This window comes from Rhinopithecus bieti, unplaced genomic scaffold (genome assembly GCF_001698545.2).
Source record: "Rhinopithecus bieti isolate Rb0 unplaced genomic scaffold, ASM169854v2 scaffold_33066, whole genome shotgun sequence".
In the NCBI taxonomy this organism is placed as follows: Eukaryota; Metazoa; Chordata; class Mammalia; order Primates; family Cercopithecidae; genus Rhinopithecus; species Rhinopithecus bieti.
In genome coordinates, this window is record NW_016814098.1 from 1,589,765 (window position 1) to 1,602,829 (window position 13,065).

The window sequence follows — 13,065 nt, forward strand, 5'->3', positions numbered from 1 at the left end:
AAAACCAAAAAACAAAAACAAAAACAAAAAAAGTGCTCCTGCCTATAACCCCAGCACTTTGGGAGGCCGAGGTGGGCGGTTCACAAGGTCAGAAGATCAAGACCATCCTGGCCAACATGGTGAAACCCAGTCTCTGCTAAAAAAAAATACAAAAAAAAAAAAAAAAATTAGCGGGGCTTGGTGGCACGCACCTGTAGTCCCAGCTACTCAGGAGGCTGAGGCAGGAGAATCGCTTGAACCCAGGAGGCTGAGGCTGCGGTGAGCTGAGATCATGCCATTGCACTCCAGCCTGGGCAACACAGCGAGACTCCGTCTCAAAAAAAAAAAAAAAAAATCAATTATGGCTGGGTGCAGTGGCTCATGCCTATAATCTCAGCACTTTAGCAGGATGAGGCAGGAGGATCACTTGAGCCTAGGAGTTCAGGACCAGCCTGGGTAACACGGTGAAATTAATCTCTACAAAAACATTTAAAAATGAACTAAGTGTGGTGGCGGTGTCCCAGCTACTTGGGAGACTGAGGTGGGAGGATCACTTGAACCCAGGAGTTGGAGGCTGCAGTGAGCCATGATGGCACCACTGCACTCCGGCCTGGACGACAGAGTCAGACCCTGTCTCTTAAAAAAAAAAATCATTTATGCCCCTACCTTATTTAGTGTTGTCACCAATTTTTGTTGGATGACATAAATGTCAAGACAGAGAAATGTGAGACTTTACAAGTTCAAATCTAAGAGTTCTAGAATACAGAAGTTATGAAAATTCATTTTGAGTCCCTCTACCCTTCAAATAGCTATATGTATACATGGGGTTTTAAAAAATACTGTTAAAATAAATCTTTATCAAATGTTCCTCAAAAATTTTCTAGTGACTCTTTCCCCACTTTCTCACAACGCGTGTTCTCCTAAACCTACTTCTGTCGGCTTCCAAGCCAACCATGCCACTGAAACTGTATGTTGAGCTCAACAATGACCTCTCTGCTGCATCTGTGATCCCTTTTCCATCCTAATCTTTACTTCCAAGCAGAATTCACTACAGTTGACCACCATCCTCCTTTAAACATTCTCTTCTCTGTATCCTATCACACTCTGGTTTTCCTGTTTCCTCACTGTAGGATCTTTCTTCCTTTATGCAAACTCTAAATGTTGAGCTGGTCCAGGGCTCAGACTTCATGGCCTCTGTGCTCTTCTTTACCATCATTCTCTCTCTGTGAACTCACCTAGTCCCATGGCTTCAAATACCACTGCAAGCTTCAGCATTGGTCTCTCCAGAATTCCAAACTACTTTATCCAACTGCCTAATCTAACGTCCACTTCAATGTCTAACTCATGTCTTAAATCTAACATTGTCAAAACACAATTCCTGATTAACACCGCTCCCTGTGGTGACATCCATCACGTCACCCCCATTTTAGCAAATAAATAGCATTACCACCTATGCAACTGCATTAACATGAATCTTAGGGTATTTCCCGATTTCTTCCTTTCCCTATGTCCCACAGCCAACCCAGTCCTATCAATTCTACCTCCAAAATATATTCCAAATCTATCAACCTCTGTCCTTATCTTGACTTCAGCTAGCACATTTGAGAATAAGCCTCATCTTTTACCTAGACTAGTGAAGTAAATCCAGATGGTTTTTCTCCTTCTGCTCTTGCCCGCTATAATCTATTCTCCATATAACAGACATTCTCTACATAGAGTAGTAAGCTTAAAAATGCAAATCTTGGCACCTCATCCCCCTGTTTAAGCCCCTCCACTGGTCTGCCACTGCGACCAGAGTAAAACTCAAACTATGTCATGGCCCATAATGCCCTGTGATTCTGAATCCTGCTGTTAGTTAGACTCATTTCCCTCCATCCCTCACCACTCTAGCCATCAGTCTTTGATTCTACAAACACAAGTTCATTACCAACTCAAGACTGTTGTATTTGCTGTTTCCTCTGCCTCCAGCTGTTACCACAGATAGCACCATCTTGTTATTTGTCTCAGCTCAAAGAGGCGACATCTCTCATCACCTAGCCTATATAGCACCAACCCTCCAATCATCACAGAACTCGGTTTTATTCTCTTCATGGCTTACATCCCCATTTGCTTGGGGAACTCATTTGGCTGTCTCTCCATTATACCTCCAGTACCTTGTAGAGTGCCTAGTGCAAAGGAAATTTTTGATTGACGAAAGCACAAATAATTAAAGGCAGGAAGGAAAAATATAATACACCAGAACAAAATGATGATTGTCATTAGTTGGGAAAGACAATCAAAAGGCCAAAGCACTTTAAAGGTTTTTAACAGTTCTCCGTTTCAGTACCAAACACACTTCTCAGCACAGTTTCTAGCCCTTTCCATACACTTCTGCCATCTCTTCTGACTAATCCCATTTTAAACTACAACAATGCTACGGGTTCTATTTTTCCCTCTCTGCCCTAAGCACTCCTGCTCTCCCTACCAACCTGGATCAAAGTTCCCTTTATTTGGAATCCCTTCTTCCCTCAATTCCTTTCTAGCCAGTACGTATTACTATCCTTTTAAGGTTTCCGCCTAGGCAGTGACTCCTCCAACAAGCCACACGCTGACCTCAGGCTGCGCTGGATACCCATGTGCTCCCACAGCACTTTAAGTTGTCTGCTTCTGGAGCCTTTATTATCCTATATCCTAAGTGCCTGCTAACTCCTTTGTCTCCCTACTAAACTGTAAAATTCTATGGGACAAGGAACTATCTTTATTCACCAGTGTATCTCTAGCACTTACTGCAGTATCTAGTACAGAGTAAATAAACAAAAACAAAAACAAAACAAAACAAAAGCTGATCAATGAACAAAAAGACAAGGAAAAAAAGCCTAAAACATGACTCATCGGGTGCTGCTACAGTCTTAGCAGGAAAGCATAAAAAGGTTAAGTATTTGCTACAGACACAAGAGACAAACAGTGCTGCACACTACACACATAACCTCGTGTTCTCGCACATGAACATACACTGTCCAAATCGTTAACATTCTTATGGGAATTGTATGAAATACTTTCCAGTTTTTCACCACTCTGAAATGAGCTCTAATAGTGTTCTAAAAGCAGAATCACTTCAAGATAACCACACCACAAAGAATGACCGTTTGAGATTAACAGCACAGAAACTTTGCCCTCTCAAATAAAACTCCATTCTAAGCCTAGTTTGTGAGCCAAAGCAAAGTAGTAAGTCAACACAACACAAATCTCTCCACCAGAATAATTTGAGGCTTATAATGCAATTTCAAAATCATGCTAATCAACCCATGATGCTAATTGTCAGCACATGGAACTAGGAAGATCTTACCTCTGTTATCATTTTACAGCTTTTACAGGGTCCAATCTGACTGAACAACTGAAGTATAAGGACTTCTGTCACATCTCTGGAAAGGTTACCTACGTATCTGCACAAGAAAAAAATACGTTATCAGCAATTTTTCCTTTAGCTCTGGCTCTACTGTGTTATCATTTAATTCATCACCTTTTCTTTCTTTTTTTTTGAGATGGAATTTTGCTCTTGCTGCCTGCCCAGGCTGGAGTGCAATGGCATGATCTCAGCTCACTGCAACCTCCGCCTCCCAGATTCAAACAATTTTCCTTTCTCAGTCTCCCGAGTAGCTGGGATTACAGGTGCATGCCACCATGCATGCCACCATGCCTAATTTTTGTATTCTTAGTAGAGACGGGGTTTCATCGTATTGGTCGGACAGGTCATGAACACCTGACCTCAGGTGATCGGTCCGCCTTGGCCTCCCAAACTGCTGGAATTACAGGCGTGAGCCATCGCACCCGGTCACCTTTTATTTCACTTTAACTTCCTCTGTTTTCAATAAAATTTATCCAATTAAACCTGATCCTATGAAAGTAAGATTAACCCTTATTTAGGAAAATAACAATTGTTCTTAGGCCACTCAAATACCACTCTGAAAGACATTTAAAAAACAAATCAACGTGATCTTGTATACCCCAATGGCATTATTATTCTGTATCCTGGATATAATTTTCTCATTTTAAACCGGTCTCAAGATAACTACAATTTCTAATTAAAAATAATTTATAACATACACACACACACACACACACACACACACACACAAATACAACAAATACTAATTCATTAAAACACCTGATTGTAATAGGATATTAAACATAAAGTGAGTTTATCTTAGACTCCCAACCAAAGCAATTACATGAACAAAGAACAGAATTAGAGTAAAGTTATAGTAAAACATACAGAGGGTGGAGGGTTTTTGTTTTGTTTTTGGCTAAGTAAGGTTACTCGCAATGATGTCTTCACTATTTCATTTTAGGAGAGCAGGGTAAAATATAAAATTTCCTAGTCTAAAATGCATCAGAATCAACAAAATATATATGCATTTTTTTGAGATGGCATCTCACTCTGTCGCCCAGGCTGGAGTGCAGTAGTGCAATCTCGGCTCACTGCAACCTCCGCCTCCCAGGTTCAAGCAATTCTCCTGCCTCAGCCTCCCAGGTAGCTGGGACTACAGGCGTGCACCACCACGCCCGTCTCATTTTTGTATTTTTAGTAGAGACGGGGTTTCACCATGTTGGCCTGGCTGGTCTCAAACTCCTGACCTCAAGTGATCCACCCGCCTGGGCCTCCCAAAATGCTGGGATTTACAGGAGTGAGCCATCATGCCCAGCCAACAAAATATATCTTAATGTAGATAAAAAAGCAAATACAAAGATTTCTTAAGAAATTCAGAGAAAATTAAGACAAATTCCAGGTATACTTTTGACTATGGACACTTAAAATTTGGGTTTTTTTTTATTCTAATTACAAATTGAATGCATGTGTTTTTGTAAAAGATTTAAATATACAGGAAAGTTTAAAAAAGAAAAGAAAAAAATGCTACTTCACCACGCAGAGATGACCACCTTGGTTTATGTCTTGTTCTATTGATTTATCTTAATTTATCTCAATAAATTGCCAAACACTTAAGTCTTTCTGGTATTCTATGCATAATTCCTCAAATTTGCATCCATTATGAACAACCTCATAAACCAAACAATATCTGTAAAATCTAACAAAGTTCATTCTGGAAAGTAAATTTCTTTTTCTACTTGTAATATATTACATCTGAAAACTGAGTATTAAGACCAAAATAAGACTTGCAACATAGTTACCACATTAAATACACAATATGCTTTAAGATGGAATACTCAAAGGGAAAAATAGACTGAGAACGCTTAGGTTACCTAAAAAACTGAAAAGATCCAATTAGGAATTAGTAGCAATTTTCCAGTTAAGAATTTTATTGCAATGAGCACTAATAACCTTAGTGTACCTGCTCTAAAATTGAAACACACATCCAATATTACTTAAATAGAGGACTAAACAAGTGACAAACTGGTTTACGTCCACTGTGCCATCTTTTCCTCCTAAAGAGCCGATCCATCAGCAGGCAAATGTAGTGACACACTTTTTCCAGCAGGAGTAAAAGGTTATTGGGTTATGAGCCATAGACTGCTTGCCCCTTCTTAACTCGTAGGGGTTTGTAAGCCTGTATCTCTGAAATGATTTCTTTTTGTACAGAGTAGACCTATCTGTAAGAAAAATGAACAAGTGACCGGGCACGGTGGCTCATGCTTGTAATCCCAGCACTTTGGGAGGCTAAGGCGGGAGGATCATGAGGTCAGGAGTTCGAGACCAGCCTGACCAACATGGTGAAACCCCATTTCTATTAAAAATACAAAAATTAGCCGGGTGTGGTGTCGCGCACCTATAATCCCAGCTACTTGGGAGGCTGAGGCAGGAGAATCGCTTGAACCTGGGAGGCGGAGGTTGCAGTGAGCCAAGATCGCATCACTGCACTCCAGCCTGGGGGACACAGTGAGACTCCATCTCCAAAAAAAGAAAAAAAGAAAAACGAACAAGCGATCTTGAGCTTCTTCTAAACATTAGGTTCCTTGCCTAAAAGACTAGTTAGCTCATTTCTAAGAGAAAAGAAGGATGGATAAAACTCATTTTCACGTATTGAAGCTAGCTAATAACAAAATTAAAATAGAATTACCACTTTAATATAACACATTTTAAATAGTTTTCTATTTCCATTACTGTTTAAACATCGATTTCTTCAGGAAAAACTATATGGGCATTAGTTACCTTCTGTATCTAATAGTCACAATAAAAGCTGTCACTGTTTAATAAGATCTTTATTCTGCCAGGTGCAGTGGCTCACGCCTGTAATCCTAACATTCTGGGAAGCCATGGCAGAGTGGATCACTTGAGGTCAGGAGTTCAAGACCAGCCTGGCCAACATGGTGAAACGCCGTCTCTACTAAAAATACAAAAAATTAGCCAGGCGTGGTGGCGGGCGCCTGCAATCCCAGCTACTTGGGAGAGGCTGACGCAGGAGAATCGCTTGAATCTGGGAGGCGGAGGTTGCAGTGGGCTGAGATCATGCCATTGCACTCCAGCCTGGATAACAAGAGCGAAACTTCATCTGAAAAACAAAAATAAACCCTTATTCCAAGTCAACCTATTTCCTGTCAGTTACAGATCTTGAAGAATTTCTAGAGGCATATTTAGATACATTAATTTACATTTCTAGCACTGAAGGCAAAGATGAAAATGTTAAATATCTAAGTTTAGAATGTCATGAAATATTTATTAAAAGATCCAGTGTTAAGGTTTCCTATTTTTCAAATTATCTTCACTCAAAGTTAACTCAAAGTTGTTAAGCAGCAAACTCAATTTCAAAAACTAACATGAAAGACCTTCCATAACAACACACACAATATCTTAATTTACCAGGATTAAAAAGCCATGATTCACTATATAATTTCACCTAAACTTTACCCAAATTTCAGACTGCCTTTTCTTTTACTGAGTTCTTGTACCCAAATTTCAGATTGCTTTTTCATTTACATTTGCCTTCATGCATCATAACACTTGAGACGTATTGTATAGCTTTTAAAGTACTGTTCTACTCTGTTGTAAGTACCTTCACATTATCATAAAATAATCTGTCCCAAAGTAAATACTAACAAAAATATTTAAGACAAAGTTCAATGCCTGACCTAGTAAGATCATCTCTTGGTAGTTTATTGAAATGATATCTTTATTCTTTCCAAATTACAGCTTCTACACTTCACTTTCTTTCTGCTCTGGTTATGAAGTAGTCAACCTAAAGTTCCAAGTCTTTAAATATATAATTTCTACCTAAAGAACATATACGAAATAACAGAAAAAAGACAAATGGCTCCAATTTTTGTATTGAGAGGTCAATTCAAAGAGTAAACACTTAGGAAATTCCAGAATGATTTTTAACTCAAGGAAAAAATTTAAAAGAGGCATACCTTAGAGTCTATTTTGTCTTCTAAGAACAGGAACTGTAGGAACTGAAGCATTAAAAACTGAAAATGACACCTTTATCCCTAGCATCAGGGTTAAAATCCAATTTGAGGCTAGAAACTTAGCAGTTTCACAGCAGGCAGAAGTTCACATTGCCAAACTACTTCTTGTGTCTGATTGGGCAGAATTTTAAGTTAAGAATATCATGCCTTTCAGAAGACTAATGACACTTTTCAACACTGAATGTGCTCTCACTCTGAAAAGAGTAGCCCTACCAAGGCTGAAATTATCAGCATTTTCACACAAAAAAACTATACCTAAATTTCCGTAACAGTTCTGCTTTTGTTCTTGACAAGTCCTATACAAGAAGAGATTTTGCAATAATATTCTTCAATAGATCTCTAATTAATTGTTCAATTTGTCAGTACAGTATTTCATTTTAGGAAGAAGGCATGATGGAAGAGAGCTGCAGGAGGTACAACTAAATTGACCAACTATATATATGAGATATTCACACACACACACACACACACACACACACACACACACACACTCTCTCTCTCTTACTTTAAAGAAACAAAGAATATGATTAAGTTGAATTTGAATGAGGGGCTTGATTATAGCAACAGAATAGACAAATCCATGGTATAGCCAGTCAATTTTGTAATATTTTATAGAATTTTCTTCTGCTTTGCTCTTATTCAGATTATACTCTAAATCATTAGCTTATTTCCAGGAAGAAAGAACTGCCTTAAAGGAAGGGATTGCATAACATGGTATTACATGAATTCCTAGCAATTTTGGTGCATCAGATAGACGAAGAAAATAAGGTACAATAAAACACTATTACAATTTAGTGTCATATTGTAGATTCAGATATACCATGGATCAAATCACTGCACTACAAAGCTACACACAACCCAAGCCTGAGACGTGTGTCCCACAAGGCAGGTGTCAGACAGTCCACTTCCAACACCAGTATTACACAGCATGATTTTGTTTGTTTTTTTAGATCACAAGTTACTCAATGCATAATACCCCAAAATAAATGTCAAATGAGAATGAAGAACATCAGAAAAAAGACCTTTAAAGCAACTATATGACAAATAGAAATTTAGGCTCAACATCAAAGCAATTCTATGCCACTTTAAATACCATCAAATAAATTAGTAATACTGTAGGTAATGAATATTTAAAGACCTACCTAGGCTCTAAACACCATATTGTTTTCTGAAGATAGAACCATATGTCTTAGCTTGTGTGTGTCTGCAGGAAAAAAACCTCACTAGTAACACACAGGCATCTTAAGGAAACAATTTAAGATAAGCTTTGTTAAGAACACATTCTTTTAAAACATACTGGCCACTTGAAAAACCTAATCCATAGCTCACAATGTAAAATATAAGATCTCCATAAACAAAATAAAACCCTACTAGATATCAATGTCTAAAACCATGTTCAAAGTTTTCATCATGTTACTTAGAACCCTTTGAGAATATGTAAAACATACTCTTAGAAAAACTACTATGCATTATTTGTATTAAACTCTAATAAAAATCCCAATTGTGAAACATTTGTTTTATCTCAAGATTTTACATTTGAAGGTTTTAAAAAATATATCAAAGTCAACAGACTACACCACGTGTGACAGTAATGTCTGCCTACAATCTTAGTTCAACCAGGACTTTTAAAAAAGAACTTAATACTAATTTAATGAAAGAAGTACAATCATTGTAGAAATATTGAGTACCTCTTATGTTCCAGGCAGTGACCTAAGTGCTGCAGGGATAAGACCTAGGAAGATGTAGTAGTCCTTTTCTTAAAAAAAAAAAAAAAAAAAAAAAAGAAAGAAAGAAAAGAAAAGTCCCCATGGGAAAGGGTGGGAGAAGGAAAAAGGAAGACAGAATAGTAAACACGTACTGACATACAAAACAACAGAGCTTAAGATGTCTATTTATTCATATGAACACATGTCACAGTTTTAGAGAACCGTAAACATAGACAACTTAACTGTTTCAAAGAAAGAACAAGAGATTAGAGAAGGTAGAGGAAGGAAATAAGTGACAAAGAAGTTAGCTTATTAGTCTCCTGGAGAAACTGATAGGGATGAAGACAAGGCAGATGCAAAGATAAATAAAAGACATCAAAAAAGCACATTCTTGAGCACTACAAAACCAGACATTCCTCTTGGTAAGGAACAGAGAGATACAGTAAATGAGACACCTGCCATGAGTATTTATCAATCATTCAGTGTGTGATGATGACACTTCAGATTTTTAGATATGATGTAACTTTTATCTTTGTTAAATACATGTTAGCTAGTCTTTAAGTCTAGCTTTCCCAGATGCTTATATCAAAGTACACATTGTAACTCAACACCAAGTCTTGGCTTCAACAGATGTTGAAGGACAAATTTCTTTTTTTTTTTTTTTTAATTGTTCAGACAGAGTCTCGCTCTGTCACCAGTCTGGAGTGCAGTGGTGCAATCTTGGCTCACTGCAACCTCCACCTCCTTGGTTCAAGCGATTCTCGTGCCTCAGCCTCCTGAGTAGCAGAGACTACAGGTGCGCACCACCACGCCCAGCTAATTTTTGTATTTTTAGTAGAGACGTAGTTTCACCATGTTGGCCAGGATAGTCTCGATCTCTTGACCTCGTGATCTGCCCGCCTCGGCCTCCCAAAGTGCTGGGATTACAGGTGTGAGCCACCGCGCCTGGCCTGAAGGACAAATTTTAAGTGTGTCCCAATTCTTTCTTCTAGGGAGAGAAGGCAGAAATGGAAGACAACACAAAACACAAAGACGTTCTACTAAACAAGCATTTCATTGAAGCATTTGATGTGCTTCAGTAGGCCTCATATTCTCAAAACGGGATGGATTCTTTAGTGAGACGTTAGAGAACACATTTATTCCTGTACAAGGCCACACACAAAAAAATCTCTATCAATATTGAACATCTGTCTTCTTTACTGAGCATCCTTTCTTTGGTAGGAGTGAAGAGATGTGAAGCTAGTCAAACTTCTCGAGTGCCCATCCACCTTATCTATTCCCCAAAAAGTAATTTCCCCATCAGACAGCAGAGCCAAGTGGACTATGATCCTATCAATACCAGGAGAGGCAAGAGAAACAAAGCAGCGATCTGACTCCTTGGTACTCAAGGTAGGAGTGCTGAACCTGAAGAGGCCGGGAAATTAGGGTGCCCAACTTAAACATTTAATTAAAAACTATTCAGACTTAAAAAAAAAAAAAAAAAAGATGCAGAAGAAAGGAGTGCCACACTACTCAGAAAGGAATGCAAATGCTGAGTCATCACTCTTCATTGGGAAAGGAAGGAAACCAGAATTAAGTGGTTGTAAGATAGAATTCATTCATTAGATTGGGCTTCAGGTAAAAAGCAACAGCAAGACAGGAGAAAAAGCGTTCAGAAGACACACATCAAATAGCGGATGAAGACATAATTTTAGCCAACTCTGAAGGTTTCGACGCACAAACAGATTAGGAAGAGGCAACACCTAGAGTGCAAAAGGAGTTTAACAACTGGTTGTCAGTTTAGCGTAGGAAGCGCTCAAAGTAAACTTCTTTATCCAAGAAGGGAAAGATGCTCGGGCAGCAAAAGGTATCCCTTATGCACTTCAAAAGTAGCGGGCGCTAGGCGGGTGTTTCTGACAGCGTGGGCGGGGGCACGTGGGGCATAAAGAGAGAAGGGGCTTGAGTGCTAAGAGTGTCCTGCTTCCTCCGAGAGCTTAGCTGGGGAGAAGAGCTGGGAGCGACTCGAGCTGAGGACGTGTAAGGAGTGAGTACCAATTCCTCGGGGCCCACCCCCAATCCCACCCCCGCCAGGCTCTTTCCCCGTGGGCACCGGCAGCTCCAGGCCCAGCCCAGGGTGCCCAACGCGCAGGGGGTGCAGGAGTTCTCCTGGGCCTGACAGCCTCAGCCGTGCAGAAACCCGGCCTAGGGAGGGCATGCAAAGGGCGCCAGAGAAAAAGGTCGAGACAAGCCCCAGACCCCAGGAAGTGACTGTGTTTGGGGGAAGGGAGGATTTCCTTCCCAAGGAAAAGGGGACAGATGAGGAATGCACTTCGCGTCCACGCCGCCCTGGTCAGGGAGCCGCCTAGAGTCCCGGCTTCGACCCAGTCTCTCCTGCTCCCTCCCTTAGCGTCCCGCGGTGCCCGGGCCTCTTGGCGCCTGGCACCCCTCGTCTCGGGTACTCACAGAGTCCGGGGCTGCCCGTCGTCTTCCATCATGGTGGGTGCGACGGAGCGATCCCGGGACAAGGGGGAGGGCAGGGCTGGGGAGGGGAGGGGGTGGGGAGGAAGGGGAGGGGGGCTCTGGGCACCGGCTGGGGACAGAGGAAAAGGTACCGAACCCTGCTCTCGGGCTCTCTCCCCCCAGCCCGCTCCGGACACTGCGCTCCAACCAGGAGGAGCAGGAGGAGGAGGAGGATGAACAAAATGGCCGCCGCCACCAGCCAGGCAGGAAACAGGGCAGAGCGCAGGCGCGACCCGCCAGGTCACCGCTCAGGCCAGCCGCGACAGCCTGCAACGGGGACGACCGAGGGGAGAGAAAAAAAGGCCGCCGAGGAAACCCTGGGACCCGCTCACGACGAATCACGTCGTTGCTGTGGGCCTCTGGCCGGCCGAAGCCCAGCCAGCTCCAGGAGAGATCGGGCAAAAAGAGAAACGCCGTGAAGCCGAAGTCTCTGGGAATTGTGGTCCTGGAAATGAGAGAGGGAAGCACTTCTGCATAGGACTTCTGGAACCTGTAGTCCAGAGGAACCGCCGACGCCCGCCCGCGCTGGGACACGAAGAGGAGACTTCTGGGTAGTGTAGTCATACCTGAGGACGTGCGACGACCAGGAAGTCGGCGGGCTGGGAGGTGAAGGGAAGAATAAAAGCGACATTGAAAGGCGGGGAGACCAAGTGGGAAAAAGCGCTGTCTGGGAAGCGAACTACAAGTCCCAGAGTGCCTCGCGCCGGGGGCTGTCCTCGGACTGCTCCAGGCATTGTAAGGCTCTTCTGTTGGCCCAGTCTGAGCTGCTGCTCCGCCTTCGTCCAGCCCGAGAGCGGTTTCTTCAACTGCGGCTCAGGCAGCGCTCTGCCTCCGCGTGGTGTCCGAGCCAGCAGGCCCGTCCGGCCCTCCTGTGTTCATCAGAACGGCTGGCCCGCGTTGGTCAACCGCCGCTTCGCGCGACAGTCAGGAGAGAGGCTGGGCTGGCGGGGACCCGGAGGGGTTGGGGTGTTTTGGGGACGCATTTTCCCCACACATAGGTATTTCTAGCCTATTTGTTAAATACAAGCAGGTGGCCTGCTTGCAAATTGCTTTACAAGTTTCAGAGGCTTCCCTATCCAGTATCTCATCGGATAATGGGGTAAGAAGAGCAGTCCTCTATTATAATGACTTGCCCAACTCCCCCCGTATTCTTGGAGTTGAAAAAAAAAATCCATGGCCGGGCGCGGTGGCTCAAGCCTGTAATCCCAGCACTTTGGGAGGCCGAGACGGGCGGATCACTAGGTCAGGAGATCGAGACCATCCTGGCTAACACAGTGAAACCCCGTCTCTACTAAAAAAAATACAAAAAAAAGACTAGCCGGGCGAGGTGGCGGGCGCCTGTAGTCCCAGCTACTCGGGAGGCTGAGGCAGGAGAATGGCGTAAACCCAGGAGGCGGAGCTTGCAGTGAGCTGGGTCCCGGCCACTGCGCTCCAGCCTGGGCGACAGAGCGAGTCTCCGTCTCAAAAAAGAAAAAAAAAGAAA

At 42.3% G+C, this 13,065-nt stretch overlaps 1 protein-coding gene across 6 annotated transcripts in view; it reads right to left on the reverse strand.

The window, feature by feature from the left end:
• The window catches only part of LOC108513857 (nucleolysin TIAR), a 27,248-nt gene extending 14,753 nt beyond the window's left edge, over window positions 1-12,495 (reverse strand). For 2 of the 6 annotated variants that reach the window (XM_017849774.1, XM_017849772.1), the window contains exons 1-2: window positions 11,526-12,125; window positions 3,305-3,401 (exon numbers count right to left, since the gene is read on the reverse strand). In XM_017849774.1, coding sequence (XP_017705263.1) covers window positions 3,305-3,401; window positions 11,526-11,557 — 129 coding nt within the window. In that variant the 5' untranslated portion in view covers window positions 11,558-12,125. Of the gene's footprint in view, window positions 1-3,304; window positions 3,402-8,519; window positions 8,582-11,525; window positions 12,126-12,148 lie in introns of those variants that run through there. The other 4 variants (XM_017849775.1, XM_017849771.1, XM_017849773.1 and 1 more) reach the window with 4 other exon arrangements.
• Between the last annotated feature and the right edge of the window lie 570 nt (window positions 12,496-13,065).